The 21,154-nt window shown below is 49.4% G+C and overlaps 1 protein-coding gene across 1 annotated transcript in view; it reads left to right on the top strand.

Moving 5' to 3' along the window:
• The window catches only part of GALNT17 (polypeptide N-acetylgalactosaminyltransferase 17), a 210,914-nt gene that overhangs the window by 34,966 nt on the left and 154,794 nt on the right, over positions 1-21,154 (top strand). Inside the window, exon 2 of the mRNA XM_086763193.1 lies at positions 19,306-19,489. Within this exon, the coding sequence (XP_086619319.1) occupies positions 19,306-19,489 (184 nt within the window). The remainder of the gene's footprint in view (positions 1-19,305; positions 19,490-21,154) is intronic.

The raw sequence follows: 21,154 nt of genomic DNA, 5'->3' as shown, positions 1-21,154 counted from the left end.
CTGGTTTATCCGCTCGGCAGGACTGAGCCTGGCTATCGCCTGGTCCAGGGGTGCGGCAAGGTGCAGCAGGGATGCCTGTGGTGTCAGTGCCCCCATGGCCGGGTGATGCTGTTGCTGGTGATTGAACTTGGAGAGTTTTAATCTCTGGTCCTGATCCTCCGTGACTGCTAAAGAGCTTTGGGCTCTTCCGGGAACCCGGTATCAGCTCAGCTGGCTGCACTCAAGTAACAGATTTTTCTCCCTAGACCTGGGTGCAGTGTCACTGGGGATTTGTTGTCCTTCCTCCTTTGTCGATAGCGTATTCAGCTGAACGTTGTTACTTCAGTGTGGCTTTGGGAAGCAGATTGCTCGAAAGAGCGGTGTGCTGGAAGGAGAGCAAAATGGGCTTTGTGGAGCTGTTGGTGGTAGTTCAGGCCGTGAGGTATTTGCTGGCTGATGCCAACGTATGGATTTGGTTTAAATTCAACATAATAGTGACTCGTGTGGATGAAAACATGACGAGCTTGTTTCAGACAGGGGAAGAGTGTCTGTGTTACTCTGCATATGGGATGAAACCTGAGAAGAAAAGTTACTGAATTTTTTCCTGGCCATTAATTGAGATTACCTGAAACATGTTCCCAGAATCCCAGAATGTTTTCTGTTACTAACAGTAGGAAATAGGGCTTAGTGCTTGGTTCCTACGCCTAGGATGTCGTAGGGTTAGACCTCGTGTGTGTGCAATGATTTGCAACTGTTTGTCAGTTCGTGTGACCAGTGCACGGACTGAGGCAGAATTCGCATGGGCGGTTTTAATGAACGCCAGAAAAATGCGTAGCAAGGTTTTGTGTTTGTGGTTTTGTGTTTGTTTTTATTTAACCATAAAGAGCAAGTTACTTTCTGGAGACGATTACAGGCATGTAACATCTGGAGAGTTACGGGGTGAGGTCTGCAGCTGCCCTGTGTTTGTTTCAGGGTCCGTATGGGAAGCGTTTATCCTGTTGCTTTGGATAGACGCTCCTGCGCAATCCGCTCTTGGCTTGGACACCGCGGGTCCCACGGGGCTGCCGTGCCCCCGCCCCGCGGACACAGCCCACACACAGCGCTGCGTTTGACAGATATTTCTGTGAGGGCTCTCAGAGTGGCAATTTCGTTGCTTGGTGAGCTCCCTGCAAGGTAGGAGATAGGCGGTGCTTGGAAATGTTGGCTTTACAGGCGCTGGGGTTGGAGAATAAGAGACAATGGGAATTACAGACACAAAGTCTGGTCCACTTACGCCAGAAAGTGATGTGAGCTTCTCTGACAGCAACACCAAGAAATGGTTGCTCCTTGGACGCTAATAGAAGTTTCCTCCTGGTAATTCATGATGCCCTTGCCTTTCCCTCCCCTCCTGCGCTGTCTAGCCCTGCAGTAGCCAGCAGTCGGGATTTTTCTCTCCCGGATGCAGCTCTTCTCCACCCTCGAGAGGGGAGGGATGCTCATTTTGTAAAACACAGGCAAGTGTTTAAAAATAAGTCCGTGGAGTGGCAGGCAGTGTTGGCTGGGGATGTGAGTTTTGACATTACGAAAGATAAAGCAGATTTGGTAGAATTCTGTTCAGTCTCTGAAGTCGAACCAATGCAATAATCAAACCCCGTGCAGTTTACCAGTCTGCATACAGCGGGGTTTGCGGTTCCTGTCTTGCCACTGGCGGGCAGAACGCGCTGAGGCAGGTGCTGAGGGTGATAAATTTGTACTCATTAACATCTTTCTCTTGGAGTCCTGCAGTCACCTTAAACGCACTGTGTTTATTGTTGGTGTTGTTGGTTATTTGTACCTGGGTAGGGTTTAGGGAACCCAGTTGTGCATCAAGATCTCATTGAGTTAAGCTCAGTACAAATAATAAAATGACACAGTGCTTTACAGGCCTTGCAGTTAATGACTTAATTATTTACTGTAATTAACCTGTGCAAAAATTGGAGGATTTGCCCTAAGACCTTTTGAAAAATTAATAAACATATATCGTCCCTTTTTTTCTGTCAGATACTCTGCTGAGGTTTTTCTCTCCGCTCCTGATGGTAGCGGAGCACGGGAGCAGCGGCGCTGGGAGGTCGGCGCGCAGCCAGCGATGTCCAGCCGGCCCTTACCCAGAGACCTGCGAGTGGACGCTCAAGTCTCGGTCTGAGGAGCAGGCTGGTGCTGAACAGCGCGCAGTGGTTTCTCTCTGGGATTGCAGGGACTCCGCACGTGGTGGCAGACAGGAGGGGGAGGGTTGTTTGCGGGGTGAGGGGTGTGTAGCATGGGTGCTGTTTCTCTCTTTCAGAAGACGTGGTCCAGGAACGATGGGTTTTTGAGGCTGGTCTAGTTGAACCGAGCACCACATTTCTTACAAAAGAACAGGTATTGAAAGTATGACAAATTATTTGGCCTAAGGGACGTGATACTGTCCTAAATGTATCCTCTCAGGAATCTGACCTTTTAAAAAGGATATTTTTGTTGTTGTTGTTTTTTTAGAAAGGTATTTTCTAGTACCTCAAACTACCCTTCTTGCCAGCCCCAGTTTGGAACTGGACCCTCGAGCAGCACAAATGTATTTATTACTTTTGTGCAGTATTTCTGTGTGTCTTATCCCCCTCTCTCCCTCCTCCAGTGTAGATTATTAAGCATCTGCATGCACGTAGGAAAAAGCCTGGTTCAAACTCCTCCTTAGCTGCCTGAGACCAAAGTTAGGCTTGTACCTTCAAGAAGCGATGATGGGTACAAGCAGGTAATGGGGGTGATGTGTCACAGAGAAAACCACTACCAAAGGGTGGTGACCCTCAGCAAACTGGGCAGTTTTAGATAAAAAGGAATCTGTCTGAAGGCTTAGTGAAATCAGGGGGACTCCCGTGAAGTCAGACTGCTGTGAAGCCATTAGCAGCTTGGGTTCAGTGGTTCAGATGCCTGTTTGAGTCTGTGGAAGCAGGTACAGAGTCATTACCGACATGGCGGTGCCTCCGGGGCTGTCATGCAGGTTACAAGCTGAGCGCCCTTCCACCCAGGGGTCACAGTTTTGGTTTGTGAGGCGTATAACTTACTTTTACTCATGCAAATTAATCTAATGTCTTGCTTTAAGTTCCTGCAGAGCACAGCAAGGCGCCCGCAGCACGTCAGGTTCACAGGTCCCTTCTGCGTTTCCTCCAGGGAAAGCTCCCACAGAGTTATGAAGTTAAACTTCAATTTTCAGATTTAAAAGTCCTGCGGTCTTTGTTTAAAGCCCGAGTGCGTACCTGAATTGCGGATCAATGCCAAATCAGCACCAGCCTCTCAGCATGGTTAACTCGGTCATTTGGAGGCTGAATTTCTGATGGTAATGTTTCTATCAGGAACTTGAAAACTGAGTAGGAGTATATCCAGAGGGATAAATCCCCAGCAGCCGGACGTTGTGCTTAGCATAGTTACGTAGAATGAAAGGTTTTTGGCACTCAGGTTGTCTGCTGGTAAACTCGTGTGGCAGATTCAAGTGAGAAGGATCAGTTTGAGGAAAAGAGGGGTGAATGCTGTCAGCCATTAGATGCTTTGATAGCGAGGGACGCCAGTATTCCTCTCTCTGATAGAAAATATGCGCTTCAGTGTGTCGGCGTCGCTGGAGGTTGTTTCTGAGGACATTGAACACGTGTATGGGTGGGATGCCCAAGATGAGCGGTAGATTGTGGGATGGAAAAGGGAAAGGAAGGGCTGGGTGGTGCACAGAGTGCGGTTTGTGAATGGGGCGCCCAGGCTGTGGTCTGGAAAGCCCCTTGACCACGGAGGTGCGAGGAGAGGACCGTGAGCGCAAGGCTGTCGTAGCAGTGCCTGCTGGTCAGCATGGATGCCGAGGTGGGAGCTTCTGGCGTGATCGAAAATGAGACACTGGAAAAGCAGCACTGAAGAGCAAGTGCTTAACGTACTTTAGTCTTCTGCATTCCCCTTTGAGAGTGTGCGCTGTAAACTAAAAATGTAAGCCCAGAAGATGAGTTTCCTCACTTTCCACTGCCTTTCCTCACTTCCTGCTCAACATTTGTTATTCTCTTTGAATTGCAGATCCAGGTTGCTCTCGGCTGTTGTCAAAAGGTGGCATATCCTTAATCAGTAAACACGGAGAAATGACTGTAATGCTCTTGGTTTTTTTTGACCTGCATCTGAAGCAGGAGCTGTGTTTTCCTCATAAATAAATAATTTCCCCAAGGAGAATGCAATCTCTCAAACTCGGGGTGTGTGGGAGGCTTTGTCGTGGTAAGCAGGAAGGAAAAAAATGGCAGATCCTGGAAGGATGTCTTTGGGAAAGAGCGGAGGAAAAGAAACAATTCCCTCGAGATCTTGTGTGAGTCAGGGGAGCGTGTGACCCTGTCCTGCTGGAGGAAGATGATCCTGATTTAGGTCTGCAGCTCCCTTTGTCTACCCCGAGCTCCCAGTAAGGTTTGATATTTTTTCTCTGCTGTAAGCATTGGATTTGTAACTGGTTTGGGGACTGCAGAGTGGTACCCTCCTTTTCTGAGAAAGGGCATCTTTCTGGTGGCAGCTCCAGGACCTGCTTGGCAGCGAGGAGATGGGGCTCAGGATTTGGCAGCTCAGTGTCCGTCACAGCAGTGTTTTCCACTGGGAATCTGGTTCCCTGCTAAACGTGACCTGGAAAGGCAGGGAGCTGCTGAATGAGGTTGGTGACCCTGGGTATCACACAACCACCTTTTTTCCCACTAAGGCCTCTAATCGGCAGAAGGGTGAGGAGGGCAGGCTTTGCGAGGCCGCTGTTAATTGTTTCTCTCTGGACAGGCAGAAGAGCAAGAGCAAGGTGTAACACACCCAGCAGATACTTCCCAAATTGCTTGAGACGATGAATTTGGGGATTAATTAAAATACAGCCTTAACATCTTGTCTTTCTCCCTGCATGCCTAGAACAAGCAGTGGCAAGGCATTTTTTTTTTTTTTTTAATTGTAAGTATCAACACAAAAAGAACAATTGATTTCTGTATGCCGGGGAGGTACAGTGCTCATTAGCACAGTTTTTGGGGGTGAATTAATTTATATTCATGGGACTCTGAGGGGGAGTCTCCAGCCTGATCTTGGCTCCTCTGGGGCAGCATCTGGCCATGACCTGGCATAGGGTGTGCGGTCCCGGGGTCAGGAGGTGGTTGTGAGGGGCGAGGGCCAAAGCGTTCAAGAGATGTGGTGTAGAAGGGAGACTGCCCTGATCAGCAGGGGCTTTGAGGGACAGAAATAAGGTGAAGGTAGGATGGAGAAACAGAAGAAGAAAGTGTGCTAGAGGGCTGGGAGGGTGGCAGTGGAAATGGAGATGAGGATTGCGTCTGCATGGGGAGTCGTGGCACCATATGGCAAATGCAGGGCAGTTCCTCCCAGAGAGGAGGTTTAGCAAGGCCGCATTTTGTGAAACCTCTTATTTTTCTACTTGGAAATCAGAAAGCGAAGTGGCAAGGGTGCACTAGACACGTCCCTGGGGTGTGTGGGAATCTCTGACGCAGGGCAGGAGGCTTACGGAGGCTGGTCCACAGACACCACAGACCTCCACCTCTGGGGGCTTCTTGTCATCGTTTTAATGGAAAGCATTGCTCTCAAAAAAGGCTACAAACGCTCTGCTTTTGCAAAAACCGAAATCCTGTCAAGCACTGTAGCAGTTGAAGCTGGCGCACTGGGTTGCTCTGGTCCTTCAAATCCACCGTGCAAAGTGAGGGTCGCTCTCAGGTGAGGTGCCGTCCCAGGAGTGCTCAGACGTTTGTCCATCATTTGATGTCGGTCGCTCCGGAGGGAGGGCCTCTGGAGGAAGCCAGCTTGCCGTGGTGGCCTGTCCTGAGTCAGGCTCCTCACCCCTTGGATGAGACTGTCTTCTGCAGGATTTGCTTTAGGTTTTGAGTTGCTTTTACTGCTGTAATGTCACCCAGATTCTTGTTCTGGAGATAGTAAGCACTTTAATTTCATAAGGACTCAGATTCTTTCTCTAAACACGGATCTTCTCTGGCTCAGTCACCTTGGACAAATTATTTGCCGTGTTTGACGATCTAGGAAAGGGTTGAGAGAACTCTTCTGTTCTCTTGGAGTGCCAGACGCCATGGGACTGGAGACCCTGTTGTACCAAGCGTGTTACAAAAAGGACAAGGACAGTCCTACTGCAGGTAGCTTAAAAACTGAGCGGTATACTTAGCTCCCTCTCAGGAGTGCTTTGAGCATTAATTATGTTTTTAAAGCGTTTAGTGCCTATCATCAGAAGCTCACTATAGAAACACAAAGTGAAATAGTCACAGATCTGTGGCCCCTTACGAATTGTTCCCCATGCTGTGCAGCATAACTGTTCGTAAATTTGCATTGATGGTGGAGAGCAAGCTCCAGTTCTTCCTTGAGACCCCGCTCTGGCAAAGCATTTCAGCTTATGCTCTACTTATGGTTTCACCGAGTTCAGCAACTTGGGTTTGGTAGCAAAGTACTTGAACTTAAACAGAGCTCCGCCTTCACCATATGGACACCGAGACACACGAGAGCAGTTCCAGGTTTTTATCCGAGGTACCTGTTGCGCTCGTATGTTCATTACAATAACACATATATTACATAAAACACCTTGGATCCATTAATAGTGGGTGTTTTTGAGGAATGCAGATGTGTGCAAGAATAGAGGCATTGCAGTGGAGAATATGTCTCTTTGATGACCAAATTAGCGCCTTGATTTCTGTCCTTAGATGTTGCAAGTCATGGTGTGTCACCCCTGTGACCTATTTGCAAAGCACAAACAGATGGGAAGAAGTTTGAAGAGCAGAAGCACTCTCTGGGGTGTCCTGTGTGTCTGAGAGCACTGAACGCACCCCAGTAACCAACAGCAAATTGGCTCGGTCGCTGGGTGAGGATCGCATCTGAGCACAGCCAGAACAAGTGTTATGAAAGAAATTAAACGCTCTAAGCAAAACCCTGGAAAATAGACTTTCTTGACCTTAAAAAGTAGGCAGTAAGTTGTCAGCTCAGTAGAACGCAATTAGCAGGAAGAAGCACGTACACGCTTGCTGAAGATGCACATCTTCACTCTGAGTATCCCTTTCTGCAGCTCTGTTAACGTAATAATGATGTGTTGGCTTGACGATGTTTGTTCCTCTTTTGGGAGAGCCCGTTGTGGGCGATGCCGTCCCTTCTCTAACGCGTTGGTACTGAAGATCAGCTTACTGAGCAGGTTGAGGGGTAGCGCGGGGGGATAGCGTGGGTCAGAGGGCCCCTGCAGAGCAGCTCGGATGCGTGCTGAGGGCTTGTTTGAAAAGTGATGATTTCTTAGGGTACAGTCCCACATAACTTTTTTTTTTTGTGCATGTTCCCAACGTTTTGGCATATTGTCTCAGTGACGTGTTGCTCTGCTTGGGGCCACGGCTTAAAAATGCCACCCCTGCCTGCTCCCTTCTCCGGTCTTCAGGAGCGCAAACTGGGGAAGGAGGAGCGAGCTCCTTGGTTGCCTCGCCAGCCTCTGCAAGGGTTTACAGCCTGACCTGGTACAGAAGTCTGGTGGCCATCTCCAGTTTTCTGCCCTTTCCCTGGCTCCCAGTGGCTCTGCAGAGGAGATGCCGTGCGCGTGGGGCTGACACAGTTTGCGTGCTGAGCGTGTAACGTGTCACGTAACCCAAAATCCCTTTGTGTTTATGATGTCTGTGCTCAAGTGTGATATTTCTTCATTTCCTTTTGTACCAAATGGCAACATTTTTTCCTCTTTCCAACAGGCAAATCTATGGAGAGGAAATGTTTTACAGAAAGGAAAACAAGAACACGCATTAGAAGGAACCACAAACACTAACAGCTTGTTGTAGAAACACGGTCTGGAAATAACAGATTCCTAGTGAAAATAGAAGTGCAAAATGTTATTTTTAACCTTTGAATGGGATTTAGAAAATGTTGCCCTGTGGGTTTTTTGGGATCTGCTCTCTTCCTGCTCACACATGATTTCCCGTGGCTTTGCTCTGGTTCCCAGGGGCAGCCCTGTCCCGCTGCAGGTGGAGCTCCAGTGACACTTTCTCTGGGGGTAGGATGGATTTAAGAAGTTCTTGTTTCTCCACCTTTGGCCGCGTGGTCCTGTGCTGGCACTGCAGCTCAGCACCTGTGGTGTGCCCAGGCTGCAGCTCTGCCTGGATGCGAAAGCATTGTGATGGGGGGGCAGCGGGCTGCAATACCCAAAGGAGTTAAATTCTCCAGAGAGCGTAAAAGCAGCACTGGAGTCAAACAAAAGGTCGTCTGAGTGTGGGTTTCTGACGGTGGCTGGTGGGGGTGACTACTAGTTTGCAGAATGGCCCCCCAAATCACTGCATCAGCACAAGTGAAGAGGGGAGATGTTTTGCTGCTGAGGGCAGAAGAGCTTGGGAACTTCTTAACCTGCCTGTACTGCAGATGTTACAATGAGCGGTGCATCCTAATTTTCCTTGGTGCTTTCTGATGCTCGGGTCGGGTCTCAAAATAAATGAGGAGACATCAGTGCAGAATCACAGAATCGTGGAGTGGTTTGGGTTGAGAGGACCTTTAAAGATTATCTAGTTCCAACAGTTGCTCAAAGCCCGAGCCAGCCTGACCTCGAACACTTCCAGTGGTGGGACATCCGTAACTTCTCTGGGCAGAAGAGCTGCTCCTGCAATCTGCGCTGCTCCTGCCCTCCTCTCTGCGCAGGCCTCGCACGTAGCCGTGTCTCCTGCCAGACGTGTTTCCAGGCAGCTGAAATAGGGAAGCAAGATAGTTTGTACTTTCTTGAATTGCAATCTACCTTCCAAAAATAAAGCTGCAGACAGTTGCTTAATTCATCACCCAAACAGGCGCGTGGCTGACCGGCATAAATACGCAAGATTGCTCGTACCCTTCGCCATTCCCGTTCAGGCTCCTGTGTGCCAAGCTGTCGGACAGGCTCCGAGTCAGTGCGCGAGCACGGCTTGGGGCTTCAGCAGAGTCCGTCCGGTGAAGAGCTGGGGCTGAGGTGTCTGCAGGATCAATAGACCATTAGGTGCAGGGGCCTTGTCTGTCTTTTGAATGGTGACACACCCTAAATTGATCTGTGGAGTTACTGGAACAGAATCTCATTTTTAGTGTGGAGTCCTGCCATGGTTTGTGTCATATTGCATTGCTAGGCTGCCCATACAGACTCTTCTTGCGATACTTCATCAGGTTTTAGCCAGCTGGATGGTCACTCCTAGCACATGGATTGCTGCACAAAGCTTTTCCTGTTGCTCTTTCACCTCCCTGCTGTCAGCATGAGGAGAAGCTGTGATACCTCACTGCGCTACAGAGTGTTCACCTCTGGCAGAGCATCCACGGGAGCAGTTGTGTGCCTAGAGGCCCCCTCTTGTCCCGGAGCCTCGGCAGGTAACTCCCAGATTGACGGCTCGTGGTGGACCAAGCGTCCTTGCTCATGGGTTACTAATCTGGTCTTAAGAGGGGAAAAAGGCAAAAAAGGTCCAGAGGGAGAAGCCTGGGGAGCATTTTGCAGCCAGTTGAGTGACCAGTGGTGGACAGTAAGGGTCTTCAGAATAAATTGAACACAGGTTGGTGACGCCAGAGTGTCTGGCCAAGGAGGGGGTTTTAAGCTGTGCAAATCCACTCGTGTTGCCTCTGAATCAAGCTGCGTGTCCCAGGGGTATTGGTGTCTGGGGGAACCGGGCATCTGTTCTCTCTCTAATTAGGTCTCATTACTTGTGTCCAGTCGCGTTGGGTGCTCGTCTATCAATTTTCCCCACTCCTCTCTAACTGAGAGTGTTCTTTGCTTTCTTATTGCTACCTGGGCATGACGGTTCTTCATGATCGTTTATGCCAATTTAAAATATCAGTGAGAAGATTGCGTTAGACTGTTCTAAACGCTTCGTGGAAATACTTTGCTGTGTGTTGGTGGGGAAATGATTGTGCCTGCATCCCAGTAAGATTGAATCCTTGAAAGCAGCCTTAGGCAGGGCTTCATAAAGTGAGCTCTCTGGAGCTCTTCAACGTCTTGAGCAGGGATGCGGTGTGCCTGGAGTCAGCCATCTCGCTAGATGGGCTTAGTGATGTTTTTGACCCTGATTTTCCTTTTTGTTATGCGTTGTGATCTACTACTTTGTCTTTTTTCCCCTCCTTCTCTCCAGTAAATAACATGGATGTTTCCAGAATATGATGGTCCCATATGTTAGTCAGAGATATAAATTTGTGTGTGTGTCATAACGTGCAAGTGAGATTGCTACAACATGTTCTTTTCTTTGCCTTTTCTGCAAATACGCTCCATCCCTCCCCGCGCAGATCCCAGTCTGTTATCTGGAACCGCGAGCCGGCTGCTGGTGCTGCGTGTGTCACTCCATCACTTGGCAACTGCCTCAAATACATCAATGCCTTGCCTGCAAAATATATATCCCTTCTTACCGCGCGTGTATCGTGCACCTGCTGATGTAATGGTGCGCTCGTGACAGCGTATTTCATCCCCAGAAGCACTACGGACTGGTACCAGTCCCAGGAGCCCCTTTTCCTGCTGCTGGTCCAGGGATGCTTTGGGGTGCAGACACGGTGCACAGCGGGGCACGAGGCGAAGGTGGGAAGAGCGCAGGAAGGCCAGAGCCGTTCGCAGCTGCAGACCCCGCTGAGGGCAGCAGAGCGTACCTGGCCGTTCCGAGACAAACCTGTAACAGCCCTGAGCGCTCGGCCTCGCGGTTTGAATTTCTCGTGTGGAAGGGGAGCTCCCAGCGCAGGGCGTCTCCTGGGGCGGTTATGTCAGTACGAGCTCGGGAGGAGCCTTGCTCTAATGAAATTGCCAGGAATGCTTCGCACGTGCCCAGGTTTCCTGGGGATATAAATCACCTTCAGTCCTGCCTTTCCTATCTGAACAAGATATCTGTGCGCGAGGCTCCCGTCAGAGCACTGCCTGTGCTCCCTGCTGAGGTGCTGAGAGCTTCTCCTAGCCTACGTTTTCTGACTCCAAACCAGTTCAGTTGCTAAAGCCTGCCGTTTTTCAGCAAGGTATTTCAAAAATGTGAAGCGTAATCATAGATGCTAATATCTTTAGGGAGCATAGATCTATGTCCAAGCTCTTCTGCTAGTCCCAGGTTTTAGAATAAACTAAATCATTCCTCTGAACTAAACAGCTTCAGCCAGTTCAAAGGACTTCTGTTATTTTGTCCCTGAGCTGAATCAGGAAATTATCATTTGCAACCAGAGCTTGGTGGTGTAATGGCCTAAACAGGGCAAGAGTGGCTTTGAAATGCTCCTGGTGCCTGTTCTCTCCTTGCAGCGGGTGCTGATCCTTCCTTTGGCTGCGACGGCAATTTCTCTGCGTTTCCATTTCCATATAGATAAGAAAACTTCCGTTCTGCATAAGCGTCTGTGTGTACATATATATGCGTGCAAATGTGTATTTATGTTCAAACATTTCAAACCAGACTTCCAGCTCTGTGCGGTTCAGCTGCGCTCGCCCATCCTCTTCACAGAGTACGAGGTGGGAAGAAACCTTGACCTTGTCTGACTTCTCCCATAGTGATGTAACTGCGGCTGTACTTAAATCACTCTTGATACAGATATCCATCTTGCCCATCCCTAAACGTGTTTAGTAACGAGGAGCTGTGCCTGTCCTGGGCAGCCTGCTTTGGTGCTTACCTGGCCGGGCTGCTGGAAATGCGTACGATTCTCACGCGCCCAGCTCTCAATTATTTACATAAAATCTAAATGATCTGTTGGACAAATTCATTTTAGTGAGAGCTATTCAAATGATTTTACAAACACAGGAGCTTTTTTAGAGATGAAATGTGTTGGATTACATGTAAAATATGTTGTATTTTCAGTTTGTCAGTGTCTGGCTAAAATCCCCGCGTGCCAAGCATGGACCCAGCATTCATCTGCTGCTTTTTTTGAGTTCATATTTGTCATTCAGCGTGAAGCCAAAGGTTTGAAATTTTTTTTGAAACCACCTTTCATCATGTTAATGTTTATCTCTGTGGTAAACCAACAAGTCATTTGCATGGCAAGTGACACCGCGCAGCTCTGTCGGATCCTGGCAGCAGCAGGAGAAGTTCAGAATAGAATAACAGGATGGTTTGGGATGGAAGGGATCTTTAAAGCCCACCCAGTCCAACCCCCCTGCAAGGAGCAGGGACATCTCCAACCAGATCAGGTTGCTCAGAGCCCCGGCCAACCTGGCCTGGAATGTTTCCAGGGATGGGGCATCCACCGCCTCTCTGGGCAACCTGGGACAGTGTGCCACCACCCTCACTGTAAAAATTTTTTGCCTTATGTCCAGTCTGAATCTGCCTCCCTCTATTTTGAAACCATTACCCCTGTCCTGTCACACCAGACACTGCTGAAGAGAGTATCCCCACCTTTCCTTTAGGCTCCCGTGAGGTACTGGAAGGCTGCTCTAAGGTCTCTGCGGAGCCTCCTCTCCTCCACCGTGTCCTCACAGCAGAGCTGCTCCAGCCCTCTGATCATCTTCCTGGCCTCCTCTGGACCCTCTCCAACAGCTCCACGTCCTTCTGATGCTGGGGGCTCCAGAGCTGGATGCAGTACTGCAGGTGGAGTCTCACCAGAGCGGAGCAGAGGGGCAGAATCCCCTCCCTCGCCCTGCTGCCCACGCTGCTGGGGGTGCAGCCCAGGATGCGGTAGGTTTCTGGGCTGCAGGGGCGCATTGCCGGCTCATGTTGAGCTTCTCATCCACCAGCACCCCCAGTCCTTCTCCTCAGGGCTGCTCTCCATCCATTCCCCGCCCAGCCTGGATTTGTGCCTGGGATTGCTACGACCCAGGTGCAGGACCTTGCACTTGGCCTGGTTGAACTTCATGAAGTTATTTATTCTTTATTTATTTTTATAATATTTATTATTATTCATTATTTATTTCTCTTGCAGAAGGAGGGCTTCCTGTTCCCCTTTCCCGTAGGAATGTGCCTCTCAATCTGTGCTGTGTGTGTGCTCTGTAACTCGTACAGCAGGATGACTTCAACAAATGAGGAAGGATGCTACCAGAAATGTGCTTGTTCAGAAATCTTTCCTGTATTATTTCCTCCTGTTCTCCCTCCTCCACCCGCAGTGTTAAGGGCTCAGGACCGCTATTTCTCAGAAATGCCTTTCCATTTCCGATGCTCATCCCTCTCCCCCAGCTTTCCTAATGAGAGAAGTTTCCTCAGCCAAGGTTTGGATGTAGGGTGAGCGTTTCCCTTGATCGAGGCTGACACGTGGCAAACCGCTTTTCCAGCAGCCTGCTGCGTGGGAGCCGGGCCGGCTGGGGGCTTTCTAAACGAAGGCTGTGTATTATTATTGTATTTTACCAAAGGTTTTCTCTAGCCTAGAACACTCCTGTCTCCTTAGGAAATACACTGCCAGTTGAAGGAGAGAATAATGTTTACTGTAACTGTACTCAGTCGAGGAATAATTTTCCTGTAGAGATTAAATTTTTATATCATCTTGAAGAAAACTAGCTCTCTGTCAGTCCCCGGGGGACCCGATGTCTGGCCGTTGCAGCAGCAGCGGTTCAGATCTTAGCAGCTCTAAGTGGTGTCTTTTTTTCCTTCTATTCCTGCAATTTAAGAGCAATACGTTCCTTTTGACCCAAGGTTCAGATGTTTTAGGAGATTCTGAAAAAAACAAATCCTGTTTTCCTTTCTCAGGTACCTGTTGGGTGAATGTGGTTTAGGGGTGAGTGAAGCTCACAGCTCTTCAGAGCTCTGATCTGCAGGGAGCATCTCCTCCTGATGCAGCCTGTTGCCATCTCACCAGCTTGGAGAATTCACTGGGGAGAGAATCTGCTCCAAAGCCAAGCTTTTTTTTTTTTGTGGGGGATTAGTGCTGTTTAGCGCTATAGGCAGGCTGGAGCAGGACAGACTTTTTTGCAGAGTTTCGGTGCCTCTGCTTTGGTGCCTGCCAAGAACGATGAAGGATTTGGTCTGTGACTTCGGAACAGTTCTGACTCTGTACTTAGCCCAGTTCTTTGAGGAAATAAGCTGATGGGATCATGCTTTTGCTCTTTCTTGTTCGTTATCTCTCTGTAGGTAACTTCTGGCCCTTCTGGGCCAATATCAAGCAGATTTGGCAAAGCGCTGGAGGTTTTCAGTGTGAAGACGCTACAAGCAGGTGCTAGGAAGAGGCCACAGCAGAAGGCTGTGCTGGAAACCATCCCTAGATGGTTTGTGTGGGGAATGACTGGCTTCAGAGGCCTTGTCCCCTTTCTGCTCCTGTGTCACCAGAGGCGCTTAACGTTCATTTGCAGCAGTGCGCTGTTTGAACGTGATAGGAGAGATCGTTTGTCCTTTCAGACCCCAGTGGTGTTTCCGTGCAGGCTGTGAAGGGCAAACAGAAAATGGGAGAGGGTGTGTGTGCTGCCTCCAGAAACCTGCAGCTGGTGGCTCTTGGCTCCTGATGTGGGCCGCGGCCCCACTGCAGTGACTGGAAGAGATGGTTTGGAGATCAGGTGAGACGAGAGGGAGGGAGGGGAGCAAACAGAGGGGGAGACGCAGTTGCAGATGGAAGGTCCTCTCTAGAGGGTGGGCTGCTGGGCTGGCTCTCCCCTGGGCTTGGGAAGCACGCGAGCGTCTGTGCATCCAAATGCGGGTTCATGCAAAGCCCGGGGAGCTGAGGAGGAGCTTTCCCTGGGTCCCTGCCCGGGTGAATGGACCATGTGGGCTGGGCTGCGGATAATTTCTGAAGTTAGAGCAAAACCCTGCAAAAATGTACCCTTCTTTGTGCAGCCCTGAAATGGGGCTGATGAAAGCGAGTGAAGGAATGGATTGGCTGGTTCTGCTGTCACCCTTTCTTTTTGGTCCTGCCCTTCCTGAGGCATCTTTGCTGCCAGTTTGGAAGCAAATTTCCTCCTCTTCTGTTTGGACGTGAATTACCATTCTTGCCAAACATTACTTGAATCTTGCTCCAAAGTGCAGTACGCCGAGGTGACATCCCAGCTGCACGGCTGAACCCTTCTGGCAGCCGAACTGAGGATGAAACATTGAGCCAGCGCAGAGGCGGCGATCCTCCCCGTCACGTCGCACCTGGAAACGCTCCTCTTTGTGACTGTCCCCGCGGGTCTGTGTGCTGTCCTGGGTGGCACTGGGGAAGAGGAGGTCTCACAGTAGTGCCCTGCCCAACACGTGTGAATTGATGACCTTAATTGATTCCTTTGGTTAAATGACACAAATTTGTCTGTACTCACTGAGTCAGTTTATAGCAGTAGGACCGAGACGTTCGTGTGCAGAAATAAAGGAATGCGCTTAGGAGAGGGAGATGTGTGCTGGGATGTGTGTCTGGTTGTCATGATCATGATCTTGGAATAAAGCAGTTGATGGCATTATAGTCTCGTTGGCCAAAGCTATGGAATATGAAGTGATGTCTTGGCATTTCTCTGGGCCGCTGCAGTCAACAGAGAGGCTTCATTTCACCAGGACCTTCATTTGCCTTGTCCCAGTGGAGCCTGCTGCCGTGCGACAGCTGTGGGCACGGGGGCACAGAGCGGTCTGTGCTGGCTCTGCCCGTCTCTTGACTGTGTTTTGGGAGAGATGGGGTGTGCACCATCCCCTTCTGTATGTTTGTTCCGTAAGAAAACCGCAGATGGGCAGGTAAGGAAGGCGTCCTTGTGCTTCCAGCAGCTCGCAGCCTGCATGGCTGATGGGTGAGGGTTGAAGGATTGGCTGTAGAGCACACCCAGCCTGCAGTTTTGGTGCAGCCGGCTGAATTCCTCGCAAAGCTGTCCTTGCTCCGACCATCTCCTACTGCTGCTATGCCAGCTCGGGCCCACCAGGCTGACAGCGTGGAGAAGGCTGGTGTAGCTGTCTTCTGTGCTTGGTGGTATTTTGAACGCTGAGAGCTAGATTCCTCGCCTCCAGTTTCAGATACTTCACGGAGATGCTGTAGTTGGGAGCCCGGTTACCTTAGTCAAGCACCTCTGGAGACTCATTCGGGTCTCGTGGGGGATGAGTCTGTCCCTGTTGACTTCAAGCGCGGAGCTCTGGGAGAAGTGCTGCCTTGGGTGTCTGAGTTAAACAGTTATGACCTGTTGATAATAACTTGTGGTTTTTTAAACCCGCTTTAAACAGAGCAAGGTGCTGTGTTGTTTGTGGTTCTGATATCCCACTGGGTGGGAACCCCAGGTTCCAGTGCCCAGTGCCAAGGTCCTCCATCCACAGAGCCTCTGCCAGCCCTAACTGAGCTCAGAAAGCTCCCAGTTCTCTTCAGCCCTTCTTACAGACGTGTGGGTTCAAAGCATTGATAGCAAAAGCATTGCGGAAGTGAGACGTGATAAAACAAATGAAGAAAAGCAAAATCAAGCTTTAAAAGCCAACTGGTAGATCCTGAGGATACCTCTAGTAGAAGTATGAGCATGCTAGATGCCGTGGAAGGGCTTCCTGGCTCTGTGTTGCAGTCTTTCTGGCCAAGAACTAGCACTGGTAGACGGTAAGACAATTTCTTACGGATTTCGGTGGAAACCTTTGTCCTGGTTGTGGCTAGGCCAGAGTTAGTTCTCACCTGAGCTGGGCGAGGAGCTGGAGCTGGTGGCCCCTGTGGCTGGGACACAGCTGGGACAGGTCACTGATCAGCCAAGAGCTGGGATAAGCTCACCCCAGTGAGCCCAGGGCTGTTCCATCCCATGGCACCGTGCTCAGGGTGTGGAGTGGGGATGGGGCTGAGGGGCAGGGTCTGCTGCTGGGGAGGGAGCTGGGCATCAGGATCCGCCCTGGGCTGTTGTACTGGAAATTATGTGCTGAAGTATTTTCTGTTATTGGGGTTTTTTTTGTTGTTTGTTTTCCATCTCTGTTTGCTTTTTCCTCTGTTAGTCTCTTAAACTGTTTTTGATCTCAACCCATGAGTTTTGCCTTTCCTTCTTTACCAGTTCTCCTCCCAGTCCCACTGCAGCGGTGGTGAGGGGGGAGTGAGCGACTGCGTGGTGGTTTAGCTGCTGAGTAGGGCTAAACCACAATACATCTATTGGGAAGGTGAGGAAGAGGGAACTAAAATTACCAACTGAATTTCTGTTGGAATGTGTCTGCTATAGTGGTGGAACCCTCAGCTGATGAACGGATGATGTAGGGTACCTGAAGGGAATGTAGGTATCTACAGGTGCACTGTTCCTCGCGGAAAAGATCTGATTTTCATCAAGAAATAGACATTTTGAGAAGAACTGTCTCTTTGTAAGAATATTTTTTTAAAAATGCTGTTTTAATTCCATTGGAGTCTGTGTCTGAAATGAAATTGCTCTCTTTTCCCCGTAAGCCTGCTGATCCGTGTCCCTCCAGCCCTTTGGGGTCAGGAAGTTCTCAGAGCGATCTGGCCTTCTGCAGGCCAGAAACTTTCACCTTCCCGGCTGCCTTGACTTGCTCCTCTGGCTGTTGCTGAGCCTAGAGATGAGAAAAGGCAGCTTGGCTATCTAATCCATCCCCGCATCACAGCTAGCTGCTCCTTGCTGTTGATTTGTTATTATTGTCCTCAGATAAATGTAGCCGAGCCCTGCGCGGTCGGGACAGCTCCGTCAGCTCTCAGAAGCTCCCTAGCAGGGGAGGCTGTTCAGAGGTTCCTTGTCAGAAGGAATAACGATAATAGTAACTTCTATTCAGGTGCTTCAGACTGTGGTTTACTTTCATAAGTGATCTTCTTACTGCCTCACAATACTACTTTTTGAGGAAAAAAGTGTTTAACTCTGTGGCTTTTAGATGGGGAGGCAGGGTTTTGTCTGGGGCAACGGAAATCCGTGGCAGGTTTGGGAGCTGGACTGTGCTCTTGGATCCCGAAGCCCTGTGCGTGACCTCCAGTTTATTGTCCCTTCTCAAGCATCAGTGCTGATGAGGATCTGTCCTGCTCTGAGTCAGGGCTCTGCCACTGAACAAAGGGGAATGTACCCCGATGTCTGTCAATGGAATCATCCATCTATTTTTTTGTTTTGTTTTGTTTCTGGCAAAAAGAAAGTGAGTCTCTACTAATGAAAAATATTAAAATAAGTGTCCTGTATGCTAAATAATAACATGAGCATGAACCTACCTTCCCGCAATCGCCACCAAATCATCATTTTAGTTCTTTTTGTGCAGCTCGTTTTGAACTTTGCCCATTTCCTTCAGCTATGCAGATATAAATAAATAATTCTGCTTGATAAAGGTCTTGGCGTAGAATCATAGAATCATAGAATGGATAGAGTTGGAAGGGACCTTCAAAGGTCATCCAGTCCAACCCCCCTGCCAGGAGCAGGGACATCTCCAACCAGATCAGGTTGCTCACAGCCCCAGACAACCTGGCCTGGAATGTTTCCAGGGATGGGGCATCCACCACCTCTCTGGGCAGCCTGGGCCAGTGTCCCACTACCCTCAGTGTAAAAAATTCCTTCCTTGTATCCAATCTAAATCTACCCCCCTCTATTTTAAAACCATAACCCCTCGTCCTGTCCCAACAGGCCCTGCTGAACAATCTCTCCCCACCTTTCCTGCAGCCCCCTTTAGGCACTGGGAAGCTGCTGTAAGGTCTCCCTGGAGCCTCCTCTTCTCCAGGCTGAACAGCCCCAGCTCTCTCAGCCTGTCCTCATAAGAGAGGTGCTCCAGCCCTTTTATCATCTTCGTGGCCTCCTCTGGACCCTCTCCAACAGCTCCACGTCCTTCTGATGCTGGGGGCTCCAGAGCTGGATGCAGTGCTGCAGGTGGGGTCTCACCAGAGCAGAGCAGAGGGGCAGAATCCCCTCCCTCGACCTGCTGGCCACGCTCCTCTTGATGCAGCCCAGGATGCGGTTGGCCTTCTGGGCCGCAAGGGCGCATTGCCTGCTCGTGTTGAGCTTCTCGTCCACCAGCACCCCCAAGTCCTTCTCCTCAGGGCTGCTCTCAATCCATTCTCCCCCCAGCCTGTGCTTGTGCCTGGGATTGCCACGACCCAGGTGCAGGACCTTGCACTTGGCCTGGTTGAACTCCATGAGGTTGGTATGGGCCCACCTCTCTAGCCTGTCCACGTCCCTCTGGATGGCATCCCTCCCTTCCAGCGTGAGCATGCTATACTTTAAAAGATAAGAAAGCTTTTAGGGGAAATTGTTTTTAAATCCATAACATTTGTATGCTGTTCACTGTTCATACTGAGCAAAAATTCCTTCAGCTGGACGTTAACCAACCCTATTTTATTCTTATTCTGTGTTCAATGTATCCTTCTCCTGGGGACACCTACCCTTACGTGTAATTACCTCTCTGAGAGTAGGAAGGAGGCCTAAAGAACCTTCCTAATAACTAAATAAATGCCCAGATCCCTGGGACACGTTATCGGTTGGATGCTGGTGGTGGAGCTATGAGGAACAGTGTGCCTGAGCCATGAAGAATTTCACAGTTTGAGTCATGGCTTTTCTGATTATTTTTATTTCTTTGATAGCTGGGAAATAACAGTGATGAATTTTATCAGTGATGGTGGCTTTTTTCTTTTAAGGTCTGTCCAAGTCACTTGGTCTCATTGAAGGCTATGGTGGACGTGGTAAAGGTGGGCTTCCAGCCACCCTGTCCCCTGAGGAGGAGGAGAAGGCAAAGGGACCACATGAGAAATACGGCTACAACTCCTACCTCAGTGAGAAAATTTCACTGGATCGTTCCATACCAGATTATCGTCCAACCAAGTAAGTACTGGTTGCTCCATGACGGAGTGCAAGTGTTTAGATGTCATCTGAGAGCCAGGAGTGATGGTTGCTTTCATACTCTCATGTGATGTTGTTTGCTCTTCCCTCCTTGTCCTTTACAGGGCCATGCTCAGTAGTGAGCAACTCATGTGGTTTGGCTGAAGCTGAGATAGTTCATACAGATGATTTATCGTGGAAAAAAAGCGAGTTTCTTCCCAGTCTTCTCTCTCCCTTTCTTTTCCTAAAGCAGTACGTTATTTTGGGTGGTAGTAATGTGATTGGAAGCTCCCGTCTGCTTTCGTCAGCAAAGGGCTGCTCACTGAGCTGTTGGCCGTTGCTGTTTATTACCCCGTCAGTGTGTGCAAAGGCTCTCCCTCTCTGCTCCCTTGTCATCTCCTTCATGTCCCTACAAGACCTCCAGGGCTCTCGGGCTGCCCCCGTGCTCCTCCCGGGACGCAGCTGTGGGATCTCCTGTGGGAGATCCGTGCGGACACCTCTGAAGGGAGCCTGGTGCCTCAGATGGCAATATCCTTCCTCTGTTATTTTTCCAGACCTTTTAAGATGATGGTGATGGTGATGTGTACCTGCTCAGCACCATGGAAGAACAGCCTTTAAATGCCAAATCATTTTTTTAAGAGTGTGAGAAAAGACATGCTGTAAGTTTATCTTTATGAAAGTTAATTTTAGATACGGCCAGCAGAGTGTTCCTCAAAGTAGGAAAGTGTCAATTTGTCCAGGCCTGGAGTGAAATTTCTGATAAAAAAATGAGCTGAGAGAGATTTTAGATTCTGAAAGATACGTGTCCAACGCCTGTGCCGTTGGGGCAGTGACAGAGCTATTGCTTGGCATCTGCTAACCGCTGAAAGTCGCGCAGCAAGGGGATGCAGCGGCATGTCTCCAGCACGCCAGCAAATTGTTAAGGATGTGAGAGCACGGAGAGCTTTTGTTCCTTCACTTCTCCGCATGCTGCATGAATTTCAAGCAGCCACTCAGAGTTTCCAAGGCTGTCAGCCACTGACAACAGAAATATTTGGATGGGTTTTCAAAGGAATGGAGGCCCAGCCACCAATTCTGCTGGCACGGTTCGTCTGCACAGAATGAGTCGCAGGTACGGATTGCACCTGTGGCTAAACGATATGCAAATCCCACGACAATGGCAGAGCCTTGGAGTGAGACCTTCTCCAGCCGCTACCCGAGTCTCAGCCGCTTATTTTCACTTCTCATCCAGAACTCTGACTGCTAGCAGAGCCAGCATTGCTTTGGGAGAATTAATTTGAGAAGTAATGTTTTTTCAGATCCTGGGGGGAAGAGAAGGATTAATTCCGACGTTTTTAGATTTGCATTGTGTTCTTCCTCAGTGCCACTATCCATCCCTTCATGGAAGGGTGCTGGAGGGGACGGAGCAGACACAGCAGTTTATTAAATTTGCGTCATTTTGGAGCTGGGCTAGCACTTTGGAGGGAATTTGTGAGTACTGGTTGTAGCTGCATATCTCAGTCTCTTTTATCTATGTAAGAACTTCAGGCGTGTGTTTTGGTTATTACCTTATTTTTTTTCTTTAGGGATCAGTTGTCTTGGTATGGTAAAAGAGCAGTTGGTCTGGTTATGAAATAGGCTTGAATTTGCTGAAGGATTTGGAAAGTTTCAGCTTTTTCTCCTTCTGAC

Source organism: Chlamydotis macqueenii, chromosome 19, assembly GCF_036417535.1.
Source record: "Chlamydotis macqueenii isolate bChlMac1 chromosome 19, bChlMac1.mat, whole genome shotgun sequence".
In the NCBI taxonomy this organism is placed as follows: domain Eukaryota; kingdom Metazoa; phylum Chordata; class Aves; order Otidiformes; family Otididae; genus Chlamydotis; species Chlamydotis macqueenii.
The sequence above is the reverse complement of the archived record's forward strand: the minus strand, read 5'-3'. Positions and strand labels throughout refer to the sequence as shown.